At 41.1% G+C, this 26,822-nt stretch overlaps 1 protein-coding gene across 1 annotated transcript in view; it reads right to left on the bottom strand.

Annotated features, from left to right (window-relative positions):
• LOC108926482 (nodal modulator 1-like) overlaps window positions 1-19,680 on the bottom strand; it is a 35,363-nt gene extending 15,683 nt beyond the window's left edge. Inside the window, exons 1-21 of the mRNA XM_018739175.2 lie at window positions 19,483-19,680; window positions 17,310-17,565; window positions 16,175-16,323; window positions 15,901-16,065; window positions 14,711-14,888; window positions 14,196-14,343; window positions 13,938-14,105; window positions 13,615-13,769; window positions 12,915-13,029; window positions 12,425-12,522; window positions 12,103-12,286; window positions 11,532-11,662; window positions 11,289-11,444; window positions 7,763-7,841; window positions 7,037-7,210; window positions 4,524-4,757; window positions 3,443-3,532; window positions 3,316-3,361; window positions 2,535-2,635; window positions 2,336-2,442; window positions 2,104-2,176 (exon numbers count right to left, since the gene is read on the bottom strand). Coding sequence (XP_018594691.2) covers window positions 2,104-2,176; window positions 2,336-2,442; window positions 2,535-2,635; window positions 3,316-3,361; window positions 3,443-3,532; window positions 4,524-4,757; window positions 7,037-7,210; window positions 7,763-7,841; window positions 11,289-11,444; window positions 11,532-11,662; window positions 12,103-12,286; window positions 12,425-12,522; window positions 12,915-13,029; window positions 13,615-13,769; window positions 13,938-14,105; window positions 14,196-14,343; window positions 14,711-14,888; window positions 15,901-16,065; window positions 16,175-16,323; window positions 17,310-17,565; window positions 19,483-19,498 — 2,823 coding nt within the window. The 5' untranslated portion in view covers window positions 19,499-19,680. The remainder of the gene's footprint in view (window positions 1-2,103; window positions 2,177-2,335; window positions 2,443-2,534; window positions 2,636-3,315; window positions 3,362-3,442; window positions 3,533-4,523; window positions 4,758-7,036; window positions 7,211-7,762; window positions 7,842-11,288; window positions 11,445-11,531; window positions 11,663-12,102; window positions 12,287-12,424; window positions 12,523-12,914; window positions 13,030-13,614; window positions 13,770-13,937; window positions 14,106-14,195; window positions 14,344-14,710; window positions 14,889-15,900; window positions 16,066-16,174; window positions 16,324-17,309; window positions 17,566-19,482) is intronic.
• Between the last annotated feature and the right edge of the window lie 7,142 nt (window positions 19,681-26,822).

Genomic DNA, 26,822 nt, shown 5'->3' with positions numbered 1-26,822 from the left:
ATCGCGAGAGAGTATCACTCTGCATATTGCTTGTCGGGGGGTTGGGAGGAACAAAATTCGAAGTACGGTTTCTATTGAATGTCTATCGCCAGCTCACCATTGTAAAGTCGAAAACATCATAAGTCAAACCATCGTAAATCGGGGACCACCTGTATTATATTACTTTTTCATTTAGCTGACTTACTTTTATTGCATCAATCCCATGTTAATTCCTTGATCAAGTGTACACTTGTATCTCAACTTATAAATGCAGTTGGGTTAATAAGCCTAATTAATTGAGCTTTGATTTATGCACAGGTTACATTCTGTGAAAAACATCATATAAAGTTAAAAATGAAAGCGTGCTGAAAAACATTTCTATTTTCATCAACAACGCATAAAATGCAGTCTTGGTGTCCCTCTGTACAGTACTGGCAACACTGTGCATGAGATATGAAACACCATGGACAGGACACCAGTTTATTACATTTGATTAACCAGAAGGAACATTAAAGTTAAGTAGCAGTGAACATACAATTGAAAATAAATACCTAGAAATGTTCCAATCTTCTTAAATTCACAAGTCAAATATTCCTAATACAAGGTACAAGTCTACTACAGCAGAAGCAGGAATTCAAACCCAGATTCTCTGAGCACAAGGCAATGACTAACTGCTATGCTACCTGTTACTACATCAATCAAATTCAATATACAACTGAACCTCACGAACTTTGGTTCAGTTGTAAATTGCCACAGTTAGGCAAATTCCCAGGGTCAAATTACAATTAATTCTTCTAAAGAGACAGAGAAAAAAAATCTTTTCCAAGATAATGTAATTTCTAACTTAATATTGTAATTTTTTTTAAATATATTGTATATAATATATATCTTTGCTATTGCAATATTCCCAAATGACTAGCATTTTCTTTAGAAACTTTGTAGGAGACATTTTAATAATTTAGCTCAGTGATTCTGTGATACAATGAGATAAACTTTACAAAGTCACTATGTCTGACTCTACAAAGTACACGGACACTATGCCGTTAGAGGTGCTGTACTGCATTACTAAAATGTTTGATGCAAAATGATCATTTGATTGTGAGATTAAAGGATTATTGAAACAAGCAGTAATTTTGTCCATGGTAATTTAGAGTTTAGTACACTACATTTAGCCAGACTGACACCACAGAGGAACAAGTACATCAAGTGCAGCAAATGCGTATGGCTGTCCCATGTCTACAAGCAATGATGCCTTTTTAGAGAATTAAATACCCATTGGAGAAGAACCATAACTGCATAATGGTAAAAATACCACTGAATTGATTAATAAGCCCATATACAAAACAAGCTGTCCACTTCACCTCATCGTACAGAACATCTTTAATTAAAATATATTTGCTGTATGCTTCATTTCTAACTTTGTGACTGCCTCCCTCCCAGGTCTTCAGGATATTCCGCAATAAAGAATAAACTGTACAGGTGGTCCCCGATTTACAATGACTCGACTTACGATTTTTTTTCCCCCCAACTTGGTGAACTGGTGTTAGACATTCAGTAGAAACCATACTTCAAATTTTCATTTTTTTTTCCCCCCAGCCAAGCCATATGCGGTGCAATACTCTCTCGCGATGTTGGGCAGCGACAGCTATCCGCGTCTCCCAGTCTGCCACGCGGTTGTGCTTTGTGCATCCATAATGTCACAGAAAGGGCCATCTGTGTCTCCTGCTACTGGTGGGAAGAAGAGGAAGGCAAATACTCTTGAGGAGAAAGTCAAGATAATTGCCCAGCACGAAGGCAGCAAGTCTGTAATGGCCATCACACGTATGCTAGGCTATGATGTTCAATACATTAGGTTTATTAAATGGATTTTTGATCTATGATATTTTCAACTTATGATGGGTTTCGTGGAAGGTAACCACATCGTAAATCAGGGACCACCTGCACTGTATATGGTTTCATAATATTTTGTAAAAGTTTTTCATTGTACAGGACCACATAACATAAAACAGCCTACTGAATGACATTCACACACCATCTATGGGATGTGCACATTAGCAAGATTCTTGATTTCAGCAATCATGTTAACAGTAGCTCTAAGCCTCCACTGGGCGTGAAAGCATTCACCTGCTCCAAAGTCCAGGATGCATGGGATGAAGTGATATCATAATTCCCAGGGAGCACTTTGAAAAAGGTGTACCTAAAGTTACAAACACAAAATGGAAATCATCAATAGTAATTACTGGGCAGTAAAAAGTTAAGACATAGATGCATTAAAATATATATATAAAAAAAAAGATTTTATAGGGTTAAGAAAAAAATGATTAGAGATCAAATTCAGTTCCCTGGTCCCACTCACATTCCTCCAGGCTGTGTAAGAACTGTCTGCAGGTCACTATCTGCTCCCTCCCGGCGCAGTCTCACCTCCACCCCAGCGGGACCCAGCTGCTGCCCTTTACTCAACACCTTCATGGGTAAAACCAAAAAGACAACCCTCAGCATTTACCTGGCTTAACCATAAGTGGAGCTTAAGACACCCTACACTTGTTCTGTCTCACCGCTCCTGACACAGAGAAGCCAGTGAAGACAAAGTTAATGTCTTCTCCTTTGGTGCAGATGTCACTGATCCCATCCACATGGAGCTCCACACTGGTGGGTTCTGAAAACAGACAGACAAAAGGAAACATGTAATTGTCACTTATTTGCTTAGTGACTGTTGTCATCCAACGCATCTACATTTGGTAGACAGCCTTCTGCAAAACACCACTACAAAGCATATACACAACACCACAGCACAACACACAGAAGTCAAAGCACAGCTTGTTTGTTTTCACCATTCTGCCAGCCCACATCACTCATGTAATGACCTACAGCAGTGACACTCAACTAGTAAATCCATAAATAATCATAGAAGATGGTGATGAATTTATGAATCCACCAGGAGAATAGGAAAGAAGGCAATCTCAATGAGATGTGTTTTTAAACCCTTCTTGAATGCAAGACTCAGCAGTTACGAGGAACAGAAAGAGTTAGTTCTACCATGAGGCCAAGACTGGGAACTTTTAGACCCTTGTTTGTATCATAAGCAAAGGGCTAGACGTGCAGAAGCACAGCTTTGTTGAGGTACAGGAAAATATGAAGCAACTCACAAATTTATCCATCTCTACAGCAGAATATTTACTGGAGGATTTTGGCTTAAGTACCTTGCTCATGGCAACAATAGCAATGCATCTCAATCAGTTCCCGCATACTAATCCCTTTTCATAACAATTATACTACCTGCTGGAATTTAGAAATGTTAATGAAAAGAAATACATAAAGCACTGACAAGGCCCTTACCAAAGCTCCAACCCAGTGGTGGCTCGATCTTCAAGATAAAATCACCCTAAAAATATACACTAATGTCAAAACAAAGAATATCAATCAGAACTATGTCACCACGCTGAAACATAGCATAATGTCTTACCTTGTCATAGAGAGGGATCATGAAATATCCATTTATGGGAGCACAGTCTGTCTGGTACTTTAAGGATCCTTGCCTGGTATATAACTTAATCTGGAGTGAAAAATAAAAGCACCAATTATCCACCGGTGAGCAAAACATATGAGAAATTAACTGAAACGTGCTTTAAATTTACGGTATTCATTTGGCCAATGTTCTCCAAAGCAAAACAGTTCATTGTAAACAAGAGTGCATATAACAAGTTCTTTTAATTAAACAAATAATTTGAGAAAAATTAGCCGGGCTGAAATAAGCACACACAGTAGTGTGTGTGTGTGAGAGAGAGAGTGAGTGAAAGAAGCTGTCAGACAGGGGATCTTCCTCACGGGCCCCTGATCTCCATGTAATCCTAAAAGAGATGGGGTGTGTGTTCCCCTCCCCTGGCAGCAGTCACACACAGACTGAAGGGCACCGATGCTTCACACTCACACCACAGTATTTACAACATTTCACGTTTTGTGCAAAAAGTCCACTTTCAAGGGTAAACGCTGTGTTTAAGGGAATGATCCCCACAAAATAAAGGGGAAGGGGTGGACACGACTGTCAGTGTCACTACAGCGGTGTACTGCTCAGCGCTGCACTCCACTCCACTTCCCTCCCAGCTTCCATTATTCTGACATGATGTCAGCAGAAAATGGACATATTTCAAAGAACGAGCAAAGAAACTGGTCGTTAAAAGCAACAGGTTAAGGGTCTGCAGCAGTGCAGAGTCAGTCACTGAAGGCGACGGTTACATCTCAGACAGGTAATGCACGTCAAACTTCAGAGCACGTTTGAAAAAAAAAAGTCTTCTAGTAAATAAGTAAAATCTGCAGTATTTATGTAACATGTTTTCCCCTGGCTTAAAACATAATAATACTCATACTGCAGTAAAGTTTAACCGCCTCAGAAACTCAAGTTAACGACCGCGTCGCCTCAGCGCCTCCACCCGCAGTTCCTCTACCGTCCGTTTTTTTTTTTTTTTTTTTTTCCCCCAATCCCTGCTCGTGTCACTAAAACAAACGGTCACCCCGCGGACCCCGGACCCCCTGCGGCCGCCTCGCACCTCGATGAGCGAGTAGTTAATCTCCACGTCGGACTTGACGAAGCCCCCGCAGCCCACCACCATGTCGTCGGCCCTCAGCGCGGAGAGCCACGCGCTCACGACTCCCAGGAAGAGCCACATCATTGTACGTGTCGCCTTTGAAGCCGCGAAGGGTGAAAAAGAAAAAGGGGGGAGAAAACGCCTGAACCGGTCTCGACCGTCCTCGCCGTCTCGCAACCGCCCTGGGAACGCGTGTCAGCCCGCCGCTTCCGGGTCTTTGGCTCGCTCACCACGAGCGCGCGCCGGACAGCACAGCGACACCCAGAGGCCCGGGGGTGATAGGGCATCGGCGGCGGTGGTTCTGGTGATCATGTCTCGGTACTACGCCAGTATATGGAAAAATGTCACAGGGGTGATAGAAGGGACTCGTCGCCTTGATGTTCAAGCAAGCAACGCCTGGCGCTTTTTGTCCAACTCCCATACTGATAATAGTTTTAGTGCCTTCAGTTCCAGACAAACTTCATGCGGACACACCATTGAATGGCATGTATGTGTGAAAACATTGCTGAGGGACACATATTACAGCAAGCAAATGAAAGTAATAAATATTCAATAGACTGGGAGTGGACAGTCATGCTCTGCATGCATAACGGTCTGAGCCTTTTCGTTGTGCTCGAGAGCGTCACAGATCAAAGTTGTCTGCAGAGAAAATACATAAAATAGGAAACATTTACTTTTAGTATTCATCTATAGCTGATTAAAAGAAGCCAGTGACACTGACCATACAGTACTGGCCAAAGGTTTGAGTTAAAGGAAACAATTTTTCCCCTTAAAATTGTTAAGTGTGGTTTGGGTTCTCAAAAAACTCAAATCCTAGTAACCTTGCCACTATCCATGTTGAGTGACATCACGGCAGACTTTGTAAAGATCACCAACTCATCGGCAAAAAAATCCCACAGCATGACACTGCCTCCTCCGGGCTGAACAGTCGTAAACTACACAGGCAACTCGTGCTCAACATTCTTTGTGTCTTGCTTGATACTCATCATATGGCTCATCGGTCAGTATAATTGACTTCCACTTCCAAAATGTCCAGTTTTTGTGCTTTTTGGACCAGGCAAACCTGGTTCCAAGGAGGTTTTTGGTAATATAGACAAGTTAATGCACAAAATGTCTTTCAAAAATTTTATTTTAAACTGCAATGTCAATTTTAATGGGACTTGACTAAAACAGAGGTTAAACTACAATTGTACTCTACTCAAGTAGCACACATATTATTCTTGAGGCTCATCAAAAGTGGAACGTACATATAACAGCACATAGCGCAAATAGACACCTTTGGGAAAATACACAGGTTAAACAATCCCCTAGGAAAATACAGCAGAGATAGTGTTTTAAGTCTGATGTTAAGTCTGAACTGGAATTTTTTTTAAAAGAATTTATGTAACCAGAACTCGTACAGGGAACAAACTTTGCATATACGTTTTAAAATCAGAGCATAATTCAAAAATTGCAACACAAGACAAGTAAGCCAACAGTAATCATATATTACAGTGGTTAACAAGTCTAAAATCAGGCTACATTGCTCCATAAAAAATGAACTACGTTGTATAATTTCCTAAAGAAACATATGCTCGAAAGCATATTTCAGACATGTCCCTTTCAAAAAGGTGTGCTTGGAACAACTGCAATAGCACTTAAATCTGTGACAAGTATTAAAATCCTGTTTATTTCAATTTAAGAAGTTCCTTCATAGAAGGAATAATAGAACTCCAGAAGACACAGAAAAACTAAACCATATGAGTATAAAAATGAACAAATGTTAACCTGAATTAAGATATTTAAAAAGCACAACAAATTTAATAAGGTTATAATAATTAAACACTTGCATACCTACTGGTGACTTACACTTTAAAAGGACAACATTGTATCTTTTCACCACACTGTCGAAGCGAATAGTTTCTTCCTCAAAGCCACATCCACCTATTTGTACCATTTAACAATGGTGTGTGATTCCTTAGCAGTCACCAAGGAAAGGAGCTAAGTTTAAACCTTTGACAGAAATGCAACCAATTTACTCTATCTCAAATGAACTGTTCAACTGGAAGACAAAAGACAAAAAAGTCTGTATTTCATATGGTCCTCTACAGACATTTCTTTTAACAAACATCTTCACGTATAATGAACTAACTGACAAAGAAAAACAAGAAAATAATAATTTAAACAAAATTACAGTTTACGTTGATGTCTTTGTTTGGCCATGTCCACGTAACAGATCTTCACTATCAACCAGGGTTTGAACTTAAGTGTTTCCCTATGGACACACTGTCAGAGAACAGTTGGTCTCTGTTAACCACAAACAAAAAATGTCAAAGGTAGGGTTGAATAATACTACTTGAAGGGGCAAAAGTGCACATAACAGTTTTGCACCAATGTAAAATCCACCACATCCCTGGGTGCAGTCCCCAGTCAAGACTGTGAGCAGGCAGATGTCAGTGGCACTCTGCTTCAGGTGCCATCGGACCTTTTCACACGCTGCTGGCGGACACTGGTGGCAGTTGTGTAAAAAGCCCTTCGGAACTGGAGTTCTCAGCTCCATGATAAAGTGGCCTATGTCTGTCTTGCATGGTTGTGCTGCTAAGGGATCTCATAGTCTTCCTCTGTGCCTGGACCAGTTTCTGAATCAGGAACCTCTTGTCCCGACCCTCCTAAAAATAAGGATAAGAGTACAGAACTGAACATTGCTTTAAGAATTATGAATTTCCAACTATTAATATGTCTAAAAGTATGACAAAATAAGAAGAACTTGTATGAAATGCATATGATGGATGTGCCATCAAGGTGACTTTGATTCATAGCAACCACCTTTCTGGTTTACGGGGGGGGGACGACGACACATGGAAAAACATCCAAACCTCACACTCACTGAGCTGCCCATGAGCTGTGAAGAATCAGCTTAACCCACTGTGCCTCCTCATCCCCCATATGCAATGCATATGAACAGTGCTTAATGATCTCATTGTTAATTCACTTACAGATTAAATAAATTACCATATCAAATTTACTGCATTTGATTAAATGAAAATGTACAGCAAATATGGAGTTACCAAAACAAAGACATTTTACACTGACAAATGTCATATTTGTTTCACCTGAGAATGTCAGTTTTTAAATAGCACTATCAAGTAACATTTCCTAAAACTTTAGTTTCTTTAACCAGCTACCCAGAATATCACTGACTCCACGTCCTCTATACTCACCACTGCCAGCTGCTCTCTTAGCTGGTTGACCACAGCCTTGTGCGCCCCAGCTAACGCGATCACATAAAACATAGCCAGGCTGTAGGGAGGACAGAACACAGGTAGTTGGCAGAGCACCAGATCACTTAGTAAGTGACAGACAGCAGCATAAAAAGAGATAAATGAAACAGTGCTACAGTTACAACAACAAAACAGCTACTTCTAATAATAATAATAATAACAATAATTCATTTAGCTTATAGTTTACTCCAGAACTTAAAAAATTTGGTTTGTCTAGTAAACTACTTAGAATTATTCACTCATTTTATATAACTGAGTAATTTTAAAATTCTGCGGGAAATGCACACCGATGGGTGTGAGTGAGAGGGTTTTTGAAGTACCTGCAGATATTCCTCCATTAGGGGAGATCGTGGCGCAAATGGACGTGTGTCCGCCAAGGTTGAAAGAAGTACAAGAGGTGGTACGGCGTGCAAGGGCAGCATCTGCTCCAGGATCAAATGGGGTTCCTTACCGGGTTTATAAAGGTGCCCCAGATGTCTTAAAGTTTTTATGGAAGCAGATGGTGGTTGTATGGAAAAAAGGTATCATTCCAAAGGAATGGCGGGGAGCAGGAGGAGTGTTTATACCCAAAGAGAAAGATGCGGTAGATATAGTGCAATTCAGGCCAATATGCCTTCTTAACGTTGAAGGGAAAATATTTTTTAGTGTTGTGACGCAGAGGTTGTCTGCATATTTGCTGGTCAACAATTTAATTGACACCTCTGTGCAGAAGGCAGGAATTGCAGGTTTTTCAGGTTGTTTGGAGCATTGTAGTATGATTTGGCACCAGATGAAGGAGGCCAAGATGGAAGAAGACCTCCATGTGATTTTTTTGGACTTGGCGAATGCCTTTGGTTCAGTGCCGCATGTTTTGTTGCGGAAGGCATTTGATTTTTTTAAAGTCCCAGAGTGTATTACGAGACTGGTTAAGGTGTATTTTGAAGACATTCAGTTTTATTTTTGTACCAAGCAATACACCACATCTTGGCAGCGGCTGGGGATTGGTATAATGACCGGATGCACAATCTCACCTCTGGCTTTTACCATGGCTATGGAGGTGTTAATAAGGGCATCGAGATAGGTAGTTGGGGGTATGAGGCTGAAGGATGGTTCTCGCCTTCCGCCAATCAGAGCATATATGGATGATATGACTCTGCTTACTACTACTGTCCCATGTACTCATCGCTTATTAACGAAGTTGAATGGAAATCTAAAGATGGCCAGATTGAAAATTAAACCTAGTTAAGTGTACGAGTTTGTCGATAGTTAAAGGAAAGTTATCACGGGAGAATTTCCAGATTGATGGGGAAAAGATTCCGTCAGTGGCTGAAAGGCCAATTAAGAGCTTGGGTCGGTGGTATGATTCCTCATTTAGCGACAGGGAGCAGGTCAAAAGATTAAGGGAGGATGTAGTACAGGCAATTAATAGGATTGATAAATCTTTTTTGCCAGGGAAGCTGAAGGTTTGGTGCTTTCAGCTTAGTTTATTGCCTCGTATTAGATGGCCGCTAACTATATACGAGGTCTCTATGTCAGAGGTTGAAAGACTGGAAAGGGTTATGAGCAAAGCTATTAGGAGATGGTTGGGGGTTCCTCATTGTTTGAGTAGTGTGGCTTTGTATGGAAAGGGGGTCTTGGAATTACCACTGACTAGTCTTGTGGAAGAATTCAAGTGTGCCAAGGTTGCTTTGGAATTAACATTGTCAAGCTCAAGAGACCCAGTGGTGAGATCGGTTCCTGTAAGTCTAAAAAAAGGACGTAAGTGGGATCCACGGGAAGCTGTTGCGCATGCGCAGACAGCGCTTGAGCACAGAGATGTGGTGGGTCAGGTGCAGGTAGGTAGGGCGGGGCTTGGTGCCGGCGATCGAATAAAGTTGTGGAGTAAAGCTAAGTTGCCGGAGAGGAGAAAGATGATGATTGGTTTTATCCGCGAACAGGAAGAGGAGACAAGGCGGGTAACTGTGACGTCACATGGTGCGCAAGGGCGATGTTTGGCTTGGGAGCATGTGGAGAAACGGAAGATCAGCTGGCGTGATCTGTGGGCGATGGACGCTGGTCGTATTAAGTTTCTCATTGGAGCCATCTACAATGTTCTCCCTACTCCACAGAATCTTAATCGCTGGGTAGGTATAGAGCCGACTTGCAGCTTGTGCAGTGGTATAGCGTCTTAGAGGCACATTCTATCTGCATGTAAGGTTAGTTTATCTCAGGGAAGATATACTTGGAGGCATAATGAAGTGTTAAGATCCTTGGCATGCTTGTTGGAGAACAAGCGGGTTGAAGTTAATTCACTCCCGCAGTGTGGAGAAAATAAGCTAATTTCTTTTGTGCGGGAGGGGGAGAGGGTTGCAAGTCACGCGTGTGGTGGTACGAGTTTTAAGTGGGGTGAAGTGCGTGACTGGAAGTTGGTAGCGGACATAGGAAAACAGCTGCAGATGCCACAGTGCATTGCGATCACGGCGTTGAGACCGGATATTGTGCTGTACTCCAAGGGTGCACGGATAGTGTGCTTCATTGAATTAACAATACCCTTCGAAGACTCATTGGAAGATGCCTTTGAGAGGAAGAAATTGAAGTACACTGAGTTGGCTGGTGAGGTGAGGGAGCAAGGCTGGCAGTGCGTTATTAGACCAGTGGAGATCGGTACTAGAGGGTTTGTTGCAAAATCAACCACGTCGCTACTGTTGGAGTTTGGTTTTAGGGGTCAGTCGTTAAGAGCAGCCATTAAAAGCTTGTCAGAGGTAGCAGAAGGATCCAGTCAGTGGTTGTGGATGAGGAGGCATCAGGGTGTTTGGGGGAAGCACACTTGAGTGGGGAGTACTCGCCTATGTGAAGATCAATGGTTTGAGTTTTGTTGTCACCTCCATATGCTGATGTGGTGTGTTGGTTGGTTGTTGATGTATGGTTGGGGTGGTTTTTTTTTTTTTTTTTGTGGGTGGAGTCGCTGGGATGGCACTGTGGGCATGGAGGGGGGTGGGTCTGGGACGCCAGATCTCGCCGTTGAGCCTTCTGGAGGTGCTGTGGGCTCAATTCAATGAAACATCAACGAAGGAAGGTGCCCACTTGACAACCCCAACGAAGTGCACGCGGTGGCTCCCGGCGAGGAGGATGGTGGTTGCCATGATGTGGGCTAATTTTTCTTGTGAAGGGAACTGTTTGGCGGGGTTTTGGGAGGGATGGAATACTGTGGCGTGGTTGGTTTGTGTCCAGCCCCCCCTTGATTTTGGCATGAGGGGTTGAACATCTTTCCCTGTGTATTATTGTATATAAATGAAGCAATTTAGGAAAATTACCTCACTCAAGGGTAATACATAAGAATTAGGGAATTGAACCCAGGTTCTTTAATTATAAAGCAAACGCTCTAAGAACTACTCCTCCAGCTGCCCTAGTTTGGTTAGTAGCAGTCTGTACTGCCTCATGAGAGAGGACCAAATCTTAACGGCAGCAGAGAGGTCCAAAAAAACTAGGATGATGAGGGAGAACTTACCAAGTAATAACAAAGAGAGAAATGGCAAAGGCTTCAGAGGAAAGAGCCATGAGGAAGGAACGCAGTTCTTCGGGCAGCTGGGATATGGTCTTGGGCACCACCTCCCATGAGGTGGCATAGTTGACAAAGGGTCCACACGCCTTGGAGCAGCTAATCCTAACAAATGATACACACACAGTTAGCGAAGGTGATGGCATGACCCAGTGCTGCTGTGAGGGGCACGCTGTGACTCAAAGTACTTACTGTGCAATGCTTACAATAATGGGAACACAAGCTAATGCTAGGCCAATGAGCAGAACTCCCAGGAAAAAGAAATTGGAACTGGAAGCACGAAAGGGACGGGTGGCTGGGCGGCAGTTATTCACCAGGGTCATCTGCAAAAAAAAAAACAACGCACATTTTTCCCCAGAAAAAGATAAAGTATGTCTCTACACAACTGAAATGGAAAAGTGCTGAAACATTCTTACTGTAGTATTTGTGGTTGTCTTGTTTACATCTTACCTCAGCCACGCATGAGCAAGGTACTTACCCTAAATTGATACAGTAACAGCCCTTCGTTGTATAAATGGTTAAATCATTGTGAAGTTCATTAGCTAATATGACAATTGGCCTTGGACAAAGGGGTAAGATTAATACAGGCTAATAAATAAATACACTTCTCAATATTAAGAGCTAAATATTTTTACTAGGAAAAAAATAGTTTAATTTAGTAACTATAGAAAAGAAAGAATATGTATAAATCTAAAGGACTTCAGATTAACTTTTTCTTTATTTGTAAACAATGCCACACGTGCATAAGAGTGACGACAGATACCTTTTTGATATAGAACACAATGAAGTACTTGATGGTGCTGATGGCAGGTAGCAGAGGGCAGTAGAAGGTACCGATCCAACAGATTGTCTGTCCATAAACAATCTCCAGCACGTTCTGGGGGATGGCAAACTCCTGCTGTCCCAACCACTTGGCCAAGCCACAGTCACAGTATGTCACAATAATCCTTAAAGAGGGAACAGTTGTTATGATTGTGGGCTCACATTACTGAACAGTGATGGAAGTAAGTTCTCACTGAATGTAACTTTTGGTGTCTTTTATATTTTAACCTCACAATACACCATTAGGTGATGCAGAAACTTACTTTCTGGGAAACTCCACAAAAATGGTAACAGCACCAATGATGATGAAATCAAAGATCATGAGCTTGTACATTTCCTGGCCTACTCGAGACTCCCAGCACTACAGAAAAAGCAAAGAGGAAGCAGTGTCAACAATCAAGAAGATATATGGGGCTCTTTATTATTTCAGTGAAATTTGGGAAGTATACAACCTTTGTTATTTGTGTAGTAAAAACAGGTTTTACGCGATACTGTCAAAAATCTGACTCAATCTGTACAGAGTTTTCATGTTTTCTCTGTGTTGGTGAACATTTCTTCCAGCAGTCCATAGTCATGTATAGAAAGAAGGCAGCAATGGTAAATCACTTCTGTACTCTCCCATACTGTGGAAACCACAGATTTGGCTTTGACCCTGTGATGCTTCTCCCAACATCCAATTCCAGAATTCAGCACACTGTTCAACCAGCTACGAATTGTAGAGAATGATGCTTGGTGCTCTCCAAAAACACTTACCGGGTAAAGCTTATGGTTGTACCCACAAGAACAGTTACCATCCTCGCATTTAGCAATCTGAGACCAGAGGGAGAAGAGCAGCACCCCAATACTGGCTAGACGCATAAACACGCACCTAGGTATCAAGGAACAGAATATACATTGTTTGCGGACAACATTTTTGCCTTTTTGGGATCCTCAGAAAACCATTATTATTATTGATATTTATTATTTACTGTATTTAGGACAGCTGGCAGCATAGCGGTTAGAGCTACTGCCTTTTGGACTCTAAGGTCACAGGTGGGATTCCCACCTCTAGCTATAGTCCCTTTGAAGAAGGTAGTTACCCTAAAATTGCTGTATTGCTGTATGAATGGGTAAATAGTTGTAAGCATCTTAATTATTTTAAGTCGCTTTGAAAAACAACATTGGCTGAATGAATGAATGTAAATTTATTCATTCACACACTTTTCTCCAAAGTGACCTACAATGTCAAGTTTGAATGCTAAGCTACTTATAATTATACACATTTATATAGTTGGAGAGCTTTTACTGCATTAAATCAGGGTAAGTACTTTGCTCAAGAGTACTACAGTAGGACGTGGAATTCAAAATCATGTCCTTTGACTGCAAAGTGACCAACCGCTATGCTACCTGCTGCACTGGTATGGTCAGCAGCAAGTGTCCAGATTGTGTCACGCACACAGATGGCTGGCCCTACCTCATGAGAGTAAATCGAATCTCAAAGGCTGGAGAGTAGTCCTCAAACTGGATGATAAGGGTAAACATGAGCGGGGTGATGAAATTTGCTAGAGTGATCACAATGGAAGGCAAGTACTCCACAATAAGCTTCACAATGAAGTTGCAGTCTGTCAACTGTGAAAAGAGAGCACTTTCACATGTATGGACCAGTGACCATATCTCTTCCAAGCTTAAATTCAAAACATCCTCTAAAGAAAAGTACAATAATGCCTTTAAAGCTGTTAAAAAAAAAAAAAACAAATATCTGCTTATTATCACACTTGTCTAAGCCTCTTTGCTCACCTGGGATTCCTGAGAAAGGACAGTGGCCTTGTAGATGCTGTAGAAGCATGCGGCCAGCACAGTCACCACAAACAGGTTGAGAACCAGCCGAAGCAAATATATCCGGCACTTCTCTTTGCGTGTTCGGCCTGCTATTTTCTGTTTAATCCTCTCCTCCTCCAAATCAGTCTGTGGAGATAGTGTAACATGAGGATAAGTAGTGTTCCTTTTCTGCTGCTCTCAGGACCATCACCACCCACCCTCTACCCTCTGCCACACCTTCAGCTCATACAGCAGACTACTCCTTTTCAGCCTGGCAGCGTTCTCATCAGTGATGCAGAAGTCCCAGCCTGCAAAGATCTTGTTACAAAAGCTCTGGAAGCGATCCTCATCCTGGATAAGGTTCTGTTTAAAGCCAGCCGCAGACCTAAAAGTTGCAAGAGAAAGTTGCGAACAGGTATAGCATCTTACAAACTGGCTGTTTGATTTCTGCCTCTCATTGTTCTTTAAACCTTTATATTTACATTTATTCATTTAGCAGACACTTTTCTCCAAAGGGACTTACAGTGTTAAGCTAAGCTTACAATTATTTACTCAAATGTACAGCTGGGTAAATTTACTGGAACAATTAAGGATAAGTACCTTGCTCAAGGGTATTACAGCTGGGGGTATGATTCGAACCTGTCACCTTTGGGTCCAGAGGCCACAGCTGTCCCAATTTTATATAATGAAATTGTTCTTATAACTAAGAACCTCCACTGACAAGAGGTAGAGGCTACATAAATCTATTTTACCTTTTCACAATCCATATGAGACTCAGGAACAGGTATGCAATGGTGACAAGGACATAGGCAAGAGGAAGATTGTATTTGAATTTAGGGAAATGAACAGCTTCCACCTTGTAATACCCATAAAAAAGGTATGTCTTTTCCAGGAAGCCCTGCAAAAGTGGAACAAGCAAAACATGTAAAACTATTGTACATACAGACGTGCATAATATCTCAGAAATTAAGACTGAACATTGTAGTTAGCACATATTTCTACACTTAAAGCAGTATCAGTCACAATTTACATTTTAGTTATTTCCAAAACAATTCACAGAAAAATGTAGCAAAATATTGTTAGTAGTGAAACTAAGCAGATAACTTACATAATTTATCAGCTAAATAAGTTAGATATTATCATTGCACTGTTCTTACTGTCCCTGAGAGAAGGTCCAGTATGTACTGGTGGAAAACAACAAGACCTTGACGAGAAGTACTAGGGTAGTCACTGCACTCGGCATCTGAAAAGTAAACCCCATTGATAGTAGAATAAACCAATGACAAATGGCAGCATTCTTTCAGATAGTGCCATTTTATTATGCACTTTTTATATACTTATATCACCCTGAAACCTAGCAAAAATGGTGTGGATATACTTCTAGGAGGTTATCCAAACAAGTTGGTATGTGGTAGGCGTGTTAGATTCATTTAAAAATATGTGCTCTCCAGAGTGGACAAAAAGGAATAGCTTGCTCTCGGGATGATTAAAAAACTGTTCATTTCCTGTCTTAGAAAAATTGATCTAAAAACCTAATGTAATCTAATCTAATGAGCTTCTTGGAAGATATATTTAAAAAGATATAAAAGATTTATTACACAGATTTCTGAAGCATTTATGATGTCACACTATATTTGTGAGCATGGTTGAAATCAATTAAGAGTTAGTTTAGTAGCACGCTATATTCACTATGTCAATTTAAGTATCTTTCTCATATGGCCTTCTGGGATATGAACTTGTATTGATGGACACTGGACTTCAAAAGCAAATCTTCAGTTTGAATCTATTCAGCCTTACTTAACAAACGTAAGGCTGATTGAGTATTAAAGACATGTCATCATCAACTTTAAAGCCTAATTTATAATGGGATCACTGATCCTTCTTAAGAGACTCTCCCAGAGTGGCCTGTTTCTCACTCAAACTTCACAGCGGACAGCGGCACAGCTCTTACCATCATGTACTTTGAAGGTGGAATTTCCCGAGGCGTATGGTACAGCGATGATGGGCAGCATGACAAAGCCGAACATGAGCAAGAAAATGACAAAATTCAGCAGGACCAAGAAACGCAGGAAGGAAAAGTAGGACAGGATGCCAGTGCCAAACATCCCTGAGGAACACAGAGAGGGAGTGTGAAAGCACAGAACCAAACATGGGTATGAAAATAAGTCTTAAATACAGGTAGGCAGCCTTTCCCTTCTGGTGTTACAGCACCTCACCTTCAATAACATGGATGTCCCCTCTCCATAGCTGCAGGGCACTCAGAACCTCCATACCATCCTCCTTCAGCCTTTTGAGATGGCGGTGTGTGTTCAACCGCCACTGCTTCCAACTGCTGAGGTCCTTGTCCTGCTCCATGCGCTGTTCCCTAATATAAAATGACATCAATATCAGGCAAACAAAATGCCACAAGGTCTCAAATATGCCTTCAATTCGATATTTCTGTCCAACACCGAGGGGCAATTAAACATTAAGCACAACTAAACCCCAATGTGGCACATTAGGAATCTGTCACGGAAACCTGTGGAGAAATGTAAGTCGATAACACCGCACTCCTCATGTAACCTGACTTTCATAGAGCATGACAGGCTGAAAGGACTGCTCCATGTGTCAGATGAAGAACTTACATTCACGACATGAAAAATATATGATGTGCCAGGGTCACAGTTTGAGTCTCATGATCGTGCTTTTCACTAATGTGAACTTTGACCATATGTTCCAGTTTTCTAACATGAGTTTTGAAATCTAACTGGCAAATTATGAACATTTTATTTAATCACTATTAATTAGTACTGTATTTAGCGTCCTTCAATGATGTACAGTTTCTTTCAGGTCACCAAGACTTAAGAACACCTTTCCTGTTGACACTTACTTAGCTGATGCCTTTCTCCACAGAGACTTACAGTGTTAAGCTACATTTATATATCTGCGTACAGTATACAGCTAGGTAATTTTCACAGGAGCAATCTTAGGGTAACTACCTTGATCAAGGGCACTTGATCCCCGCGACCCCATATGGGACAAGCGGTTCTGAAAATGTGTGTGTGTGTGTGTGTGTGTATATATGTATACACACACACACACACACACACACACACACTTTCAGAATCGCTTGTCCCATACGGGGTCGCGGGGAACCGGAGCCTACCCGGTAACACAGGGCGTAAGGCCGGAGGGGGAGGGGACACACCCAGGACGGGACGCCAGTCCGCCGCAAGGCACCCCAAGCGGGACTCGAACCCCAAACCCACCAGAGAGCAGGACTGCAGCCCAAACCACTGCGCCACTGTGCCCCCATTATATGTTTGTTTAAGAAATTCAGAGAAAGGAAGTGCAGGCTGGAAAGCAACTCACTTATTTCTGCGTTTCTCCTCTATGGAGAGGGTCAGTTCATGGACGGGTCGATTGAGCTGGGGGCTCCTGGGCCTTTCCTCCAGTTTCTCCCCTTTCCATCGCCAGCTCGACGTCGACCCAAAGCGTCCACGCATGCTGCTTCTTCTCTTTGTGCTGCTGGCGGATGAGGACTTCCTGCGATACAGCAGGGACTGGTAGCTGGGCAGTTGGTCCAGCAGCGGGTTACTGGGCAGACCATGTTGGTGTGTGTAGAACACTGAAGGAGAAATGGACAGAAGTACAGTTGTGTAGGAGAGAGAAAAGGAGTTAACGTCAGTGGTAGATGTTTCTACAGTTCAAAGCTTACCTCCAGATTTGACAGATCAAAATGTCAAATGTTAAATCTACAGACAAGTGCATATTATTATTATTAGCCTTTATTTATCAGATGCCTTTGTTCAAGGAAACTTACAAAGTTAGACAACTTTATACTGGCTTACTCATACAAACAGCAGGGTATTCTTACTGCATCAGTTCAGAGTAAGTACATTCATCAAGAGTATTGCAACACAAGCAGCACATGAACTGGTAACCTTCACATTACAAGGTAAAAAATGTTAACCACTACAGCAGCAGCTGCCCTAGGTAAATATTACATTTACATTTATTCATTTAACATACACTTTTCTCCAAAGCAACGTACATCTCAAAAAATACAATGTTTTCATGACATCAACAGAGACTTAGACACAGATGCACGATTCTTACGTACAGTTTGTTCCTTTACACCACATGAATCAATGTACATCACACAAGTAGCTGCATAAAGGTTTATCCAAATAATCGACAATTCCTGATCACATTCCTAATTAATTTTTTTAAATTAAACATTTACATTACATGGGTATCTGCGTGATAGTATTGTACATGCACACACAGACACACTGGCTGAGACAGCTTGTCCTAGCGGGGTCGTGGCGAGCTGGAGCCTAGCCCGGCGGCATAGGACCGAGGGGGGAGGGGACACACCCAGGACGGGACACCAGTCCAATGCAAGGCACCCCAAGCGGGACTCGAACCCCAGACCTGCCAAAGAGTGGGACCCAACCAAGTCCGCTGCGCCACCACACCCCCCACCAAAGTATTTACTACTTTAACTTTTTAATTTATTCATTTAGCTGACACTTTTCTTCATAGCGTCTTAAAATTATTTACCCATTTATACAGCTGGATGATTTTTACTGCACCAGTTTAGGGTAAAGAACTTTATCATGGGTACTGCAGAAGGAATGTAATTCAATCCTGGGTCCGATGAGCGGAAAGCAGCAGCTCTAACCACCGCACCACCTACTGGCCCTGTAAATTGTGATAATTGTAATCAGTGTCCAAACAGTGTAATTTGCACAGTAACACACAGTACTGTATTAGAATGCTCAATTCCTGGACTAGACACGCTAATAACACTGAATGTAGGCGGTAAAGTTCTCCGCAGTAATGTTAATGTCCCGACCCGAGTTCCTTACTGTGTGTGTATCACCATTGTGGGAGAAACAAGTTTTTTTTTCTTTTTTTTAAAAAAATATTATAATAATTTAAAATGTTGTGTCATTTTCCGCTGCCTACCAAAACCTACAACACTCAGCAGTGAGTGAAACACTTAAAAATGTACATTTTTCGAAGTTGTATAACAACTACAGACACGCGCGGCCACGACGTTTGTTGGTTTCGGGATTCTACTTGACTACGACCAATATGTACTCGTTTAATATAATACTGTACTGCAAACTACACCTCAAAATAAGTTTTTTTTAATCCACTAAAAAAAAGTTCCGAGTCAGTTTCGAGGAGACAACGGTGCGGTGGCGGAAACGAATTCCTGTTGTGTCCCAACTTGCTAGCGGTTAACAAACATCACATCATGACGTTCATACAATCGAAGAGCAAAACGCGTTTCTTCACAGCTATATGGACGCAGTGCTCTATAAGTCACATATTTATGGGATTTGCATTTACACTGTGCGGGTAAACACAAGTAAAACTTGACTGGAACAGCCTGACGTGGGCGGACCAACACAGCGGCGGCTCGCGTCGCGCTTCACTAGATTCGCCTGGCGGGCTGCCTGGGGGAGCGGAACCGCGAGACGAAGACACAGCGCGCGACCCCGCCGGACCGCCACAAACGAGCGATACGCACCTGAGTCTAAATCCATGTGTGCGGACGGTTGGGGACGAGCAGGGAACCTCGATTTTTTGGGGGGTAGAGGCGGGATGTGACCGTCGTCGCGTCTGCGAACCCGTTTCCCTTCCAGTGTCCCGGGAGGAGCTTCGGAAAGCGAGGCCCCGCCTGGGACGAGGCGCCTGGCCTGGGCTGGCTCTGGCTGGCTGGCTGGCTGGCTGCCTCTCACACGAGCACGCACGCACACACACACACACACACACATACACACACAGTATGACAATGACAATGGCCTTACGAGGGAAAGAAAAAAAAAAACGGCGTCCCCCTTTCAAATAAAACATGAAAGTTTTTCACATTTCTGTGCTGTAGCTTACTTTCTTCTTGTGCCTGTGTCTGTCTTCAAAAACTCCAACTGAAGGTGCCTACTACTACTACTACTAATAATAATAATAACAATAATAATGTATTCAATGTATATAAAAATGTAATGAATAAATTTTTATTTTTTTAGTGGTACTACTTTTATTCACTTATCTTCCAGTTGATACTGTAGTGTTATCAGCCCACACCTTATTCAGCAAGGTGACTTACACTGAGAGGGCACGGTGGCACAGTGGGTTGGGCCAGGTCCTGCTGTCTGGTAGGTCTGGGGTTCGAGTCCCACTTAGGGTGCCTTGCGATGGACTGGCGTCCCGTCCTGGGTGTGTCCCCTCCCCCTCCGGCCTTACGCCCTGTGTTGCCGGGTAGGCTCCGGTTCCCCGCGACCCCGTATGGGATAAGTGGTTCAGAAAGTGTGTGTGTGACTTACGCTGCTAGATACACTACTACAATGGAAACAGGTCATACAAACTTATTTATAGGGAAGATGACATCAGAATAACAGGCAGATTTTGTGTTAAAGACAATGCAATCCTTTGATTTAAGAGATATTTTTTGCATCTATGTCCAAAATAAAACTAACAGTAGTTTCAGACAGAAGACCATGCTGTGGTATCAGCACAGTGCTTAGCCATCAAAAAATGTAATCAGGTGTATTATAACCAATTTCTATGTACATCTCCAGGTATAGAAAACAAACTGGAAGCACCTGTAAAAATACAGCAACATATAGGTGGTGTGAATACCGTGTTTCTATGAGACAAGTTTCTAGAGCTGGTCTTTATAAATCGGGCACTATTTTTATTTTACAGCACAAAGGTTTTCGGTTGTCCGATGTAGTAGAATGACCTCCCCCTCTCACTCAGAACCGCTGAATCTCTGTCTACATTTAAGGGTCATAAACCTCACCTCTTCTGGACTCACTTCTCCCATGATCTCTGAGGTGGTTGTTCATGTGTAAATATTTACACTCTATAACTTTGAGATCATAACTGTTGAATAATGTATAAACTTTCATGCAGCTACTCATGTAATGTAAATGTTTAATCAAAAAAAAAAATTAGAAATGTGACTAGAAATTGTGGATCATTTGGATAAACCTTTATGCAGCTACTCATGTGATGTATATTGGCTCATATGTTGGAAAGTAACAAACTAGCTGTACTTTAGAATTGTATTGTTTTAGTATTTTCAGTAGAGCTACTTTCCATTTTTTTTCAGTGCAGAGCACTTGGACAAAGGCACAAGGCAAAGAAATACAACAAAGAAGACACTTGACTACAGATTGCACTATCAATGCATTTATCAAACTTATAAGTATGCCTACTGGCCATGGAGAAAAGGAACAAAAAACTGTGCTATTGGCTGCCCACCCCTCCTGGTCCTTCTAGATTAAACAAGACTTCTTAGTTCATTTACAACTAATAATAGCATTGTTGTTGTATGATAACTCGATTTCCCAATTCACCAAAGTACGTCTCATCTATCATGGCCAATCAGCACGGGGTGCTTGTGTGATGGCCAGTCGGCCCTCTCAGGTTTTATTATAGGGAAACATTGCTCAACAATAAGAAATTGTTAGCAATTTATAACCTAAAGAAATTAAACAGTCATTACAATTAGACAGAATCACGCATCTGCATCTAAAGCTCTCTTCCTGCTAATGTAATACACACATTGTATTTTCTATGAGATGTACGTCTCTTTGTGGAAAAGCATCTGCTGAATGAATAAATGTAAATGTAACTGTAAATGTATATGTATATGTCTATAGTCAGAAAGTCAGAGCTCCTAAAGCAAGACAGTGCAAAGTGTCCGGTTTCCTATTGAGGGGAAGTTAAGAGACTATTCTGACCACAGATGGAGGTTGAATTTTGCTAGAAGCTGTACATCCTAAGAAAAGATTATCCCAACCATAAGGTATCTGGACTGGAGAGGGACTTGCAGTAACAGAATAATAGTAAAGGAATACTTTACCGTAACTGTAATGTTCCTGACTAAAACCGATGACAGAATGAAACAGCTGCTGGAGCTCTTCTATGCAAAACAACTGATAGAATGCATAATATAATAAAAGTTCAGTTCCAAGCATATCATCCTCTATGTCGTCTCCATGAAAAAGCTTGCATGGGCATTAACGCATATGTATATGTATGAGTTTAAAATTGTAATCACAAGTCATTAGGGCTTTAAGAACATTCTGCATAACAATGGAATATACTTTTTAAATATTTTTAGAAGAAGACTCCGCAATATCACATGGTGAAGCACTCCTGACCGAATGAGTTACCTCTGAAGTCTGCTTAAGAACCACAGGACCTTTCAATAACCTTTTTTTGCAGTCATATAAGAGGAACTTAGACTTTAGCCACGTTGAAGACAACACATTCTCTAAACAGCCCTTCATCCAGGGACGCCGATGACGGCAGATCCCCAAATGACCCCAACTCTCATTCTTCTTAGCAGCAGAATATTTGAAACGTCTACACGTTCCACCACAGGTATAATAAGTTTTGATAAATATACATGACCTTAGCAGTTGGAATTATACACCCTTCCCTTGCATAATGAGAGCACTTTGCTCAGAAAACGTGGAGAAAATCTCATTCGAATCCAACTCCAGAATATCAGCACTCCAACAGGGTTCTGCACTACACTTCCTGCAGGGCTTGTAGGAACATGAGTTAGCAAGCCAAAAAAGTACTTTAATATTGCAACTGACCCAATAAATGGGCACATGTGGGCATGCGTCTGAGGCCGGTTTTCAGAGAAGAGAAAACCTGTCTTCATACGGAAGATGCTGACTGTTTTTAATGCTGATAAGACAAAATTCTTCCAACTCTCAGACTAGCCCTTTTATTTATTCCTGTTGATTGTATAATTCTAAAAGACAGAAAAGCTTGAAAAGTCCAGTATGTGAAATGTTGCAGGAAAAATGAAAAGGCTTCTATGAAACTTTAAAGCAGACTTTCTGCTTCTTGTTGTTGATAGAATATATGTTATTTATTAACTTACAACATAGTTGTGCGCTTGGCAGAAATATTACGTCAGTTTGACATCACTGTAGATGTAAATGAGAGCAATAAATTAATCATATGGGCGGCTGGACTTCAGTGTCATAGCCAGTTTTCAGGTATGGTAAACAACTTTTTATTCTGTTCTACAAGGCAGTGTGTGCTGGAAAGTTTAGAAACTCAAAATGTTGGACTAACAATAATCAAGTAAAAATTGTTTCTGTTTCCAAATGTCTTTCCTTGTTCACACAGTATGAGAATTTATATAAAATAGATACGCCATCTGTGGAGCGTTTTAGATTTGCAAGAGGACAAACCTGAAAAGCTTTATGAAGTTATTCACAGCTCTATTGAACAAGAGTGTAAGACAGAGAAGCAACTAATTCAGCAAGAACACAAATTAATAACCCTTTGTGTTTAAATATATATGTTATATAATATATTCTATATTATTGTATATTCTATTATAATTCTACAAATACATTCTGATAAAGTTTTATGCAGCTGCTCGTATGATTAACATTGGTTTATAAGGTGGAAAGAAACTAACTTAAGAATCACATGCCTGCATCTTAGACTCTCTTCCTGCTATTGTAATGCACACATTGTATTTTCTATGAGATGTACAGTGCGTCATTTTGGAGAAAAGCGTCTGCTCAATAAATAAATGTAAATGTAAATGTATGAAGAGTCCATATGCACTTTAGGAGTGTGAGTCACATGCACAGAACTATCAATACCCTTAAAATTTTTATGCTGCCTTATTAATAGATATAAAGGTGGGCTTAAACATGGCCATTTGTCAGTCTTTTAGAGGAAAGATTCAGGTGTAATTAAATTCTCTGCCTTTAAAGAAATTAATATAAATCACAGTGATTAGGCTGCTATTTTTGCTTTCTCGAGGTGGAGCTTTGCTTTCTTCCTACATTCTTCTTTCCCCCCGCTGAGAGCCAGATAGTGATGGACTGGAAGTAATAAGGAAGCTAGGAGGGACTGTGCCTGCCATAAAGGGCAACATGTCACGTCATTAATGCTCACGGACTTCAACCCTTACAATTCTGCTCTTCAGTGCAGCTCCAGGAAGGTCTTTCGTCGCTCTTACTTTCCCAGACCTCTCAAGGAAACCTCAAGCCTTACGAACACAGTACTTTTCCAACATGCACACAGGCTGTAAAAAAAAAGCCACTGAGACGATCTTCTACTAACCCTCACAAAACAGTAAGCTTGTCACTATAATGTTCTTTTGTATGTAACTGCCTACATGTGTATGATAGTGTATGATTGTATGGCATCTCAGTACCAATTACAGCAGTCGAATACTCTTTAACTTAATTCGGTAAGTGAAATATGCCATTTAATACATTATTGAACTTAAGCAAAACTATAATCAATCAAGAAATGTATTTTGTTAAAACTAATAGAAAGATTATTACTCAACGTTATTTAATTAGTATCTTGCTGAGTCATTCATGTGTAAGTTATCTCTATGACTGTATGGAAATATTAACTTCTATTTTTTACTGTCATGGGTGAAAACACATATGTAAACTTTTGGGTGTGTGTGCGAATGTGTGTGTTGACATCACCACTTGGCTCGCACATATTGTTCATATCAAATGTAATGTTTTGTAGCTGCATAGTACAACATTAGGAAACAAGGCATGTGTTAGTATTTCACTGTCCTGTTATTAAATAGATCTTAAAATCGCTTTTACCATATGGATAACTGCATTGTGGTCATCCCAGAAGCAGTAAAGTAAATGTGGTCACGGGTGTTTTTTGTGTACCTGATTTGACCTTTCCTGAATGAGAGGCATTTGGAAATATCTGAAACTACATTGGTTTACTGTACCAGACATTATTGGTGAATACATATTGACTTCTTGTTTATGGTTTGTTTTTTTCTACTGGTGTAGATTTTACAGCTTTGTTCAGTGAAGTGATCTGAACCTGTTTGAAATTCTGATGAATACTGAAAAAACAAAAAATTAGTAGCAGCAGAATTGTGAGCAAAGCAGGCTTTCATAAAGGACTGTTAAATATATAAAATGTACATTCCTGTAAGTGTTGGTGTAAATCTCCTGTGTTATTCTGCATATGGCAGTTGTCCAAGGTTGATAGCAACTGTGATGAAATAACAGTATCATGCTGTAAATTATACTGTCATATCCTGAAAAACTTAAATTAACATGCACCTGTGTGTTGCCAGCATCCTAATTTACATTTATTCATTTTGCTGATGCTTTTCTCCAAAGTGACTCACTATGTTAATCTGCCTACAGTTATTTTCCTGTTTGTACAGCTGGGTAAATTTAGTGGAGCAATTTAGGGTAAGCACCTTGCTCACAGCTACTACAGGCAGAGGTGAGATTCAAACCTGTGACTTTTGGGGCCAAATGCAACAACTATAACACTACCCTACCACTAAAAAAAAAATCTCTTCCTTCTACACTTTGTTTTCTTCCTTCCCTCCATGGGAGTCCCTTTTAACAAGGGTATTCATATACCATTACAACTCATAGGTATAATCCTACAAAATTCCATGACATGCAATATTAATGAATAATGTAACATTAACATGACAACATTAATATAATAGCTTTTGTTGTAGCTTTACAAATGCATATTTCACAGTGGTAGGTCTGTCTGTAGTATGAAGCTAATGTAAGCAGCACGATGGTACAGACACTAGTGATGATGCCTTGTAGCTCTTGGACTGTGGTTTTGGATGTTTTTAAATCTGGCTCAGTCTGTATGGGGTTTATATGTTCTACTTCTGTTCTGCCGTTAATCTCACTACGACTTCTGTACCCTCCACTACCGTAAAACTTTCCAACTGATCACCAGGAATCAACTTTGACTTGATGGCACTTACCATATCCTTATACAGTGCCATAAAAAGAATTCCCCCCTCCCTGATTTCCTCAGAACGGAAATAAGCTTTATAGTGAACAGAAAAATCTGTCATCAAGCCTGACTGTGTTCAATCAACTGACTTCAACACACACACAGTGGCCGAAGCCGCTTATCCCAAGCAGGGTCACGGCAAGCCGGGGCCTAACCCGGCAACATAGGGTGGAAGGCTGGAGAGGGAAGGGACACACCCAGGATGGACGCTAGTCCGTCATAAGTCACCCCAAGTGGGGCTCGAACCCCAGACCCGCCAGAGAGCAAGGCCCGGCCAAGCCCGCTGCGCCACCACACCCCCTAACTGACTTGAATTATCCCTTTAACTGGATTCATTTAATTAAGTGACAATTCCCTTTTTGGACAGTGCCATTTGGTGTGGGATAACCTTGACAATTAAATAAATTCAATAAAAAAAATAGTTTGAAAATTGTTCAGGTGCCCTGCAAGATTTTGGCTACAGACCTGAAAAAATTATGTCAAAAGCTTGCAATAATAGAGGAAATCAGGAAATACTTCTTCACAGCACTGTAACTGCATGAACATGTACTAATAAACTATGTGTTAAAAAAAGTCTTCGTGTGATAACATACTATGGTAGTCTGGTGAACACTTCTGTCTGAAATCAAGCAATAGGGAAAAAGCAGAAACCCTGGAAAGGTATTTGCCTAGTTGGTGTGCTGCATGTTTAAAGAACTTTGGAACTAGAGCTTGTATTGTTTGGAATATGTAAAGCAGGACAACTTAAATCTATCCATGAGCAGACAGTAACAGAGTAAACATCATCCTCCTTGTTGACTAACAAAGAGCAGATCCAAGGCTAGGCTTTAGTTCCCCTGCGTGGTAATGTGCTAGTCAATCATTCAACTGTCTCCACCCAGTGCCACTTTTTACATTTAAAGTAGACAGAAAACTACATTAGGGGTCACAGTGACATTATAGACACACTACCCTAAGAACAGACATGGACAAAAATAAAAAGCCACTGTAACTAATCAAATAACCCTATGCAAACAAGGAGGGACAGCAAAGAAATATAATACAAAAAGGGAAGAG

Source organism: Scleropages formosus, chromosome 20, assembly GCF_900964775.1.
Source record: "Scleropages formosus chromosome 20, fSclFor1.1, whole genome shotgun sequence".
In the NCBI taxonomy this organism is placed as follows: Eukaryota; Metazoa; Chordata; class Actinopteri; order Osteoglossiformes; family Osteoglossidae; genus Scleropages; species Scleropages formosus.
This window is presented reverse-complemented; position numbering and strand designations above follow the sequence as displayed.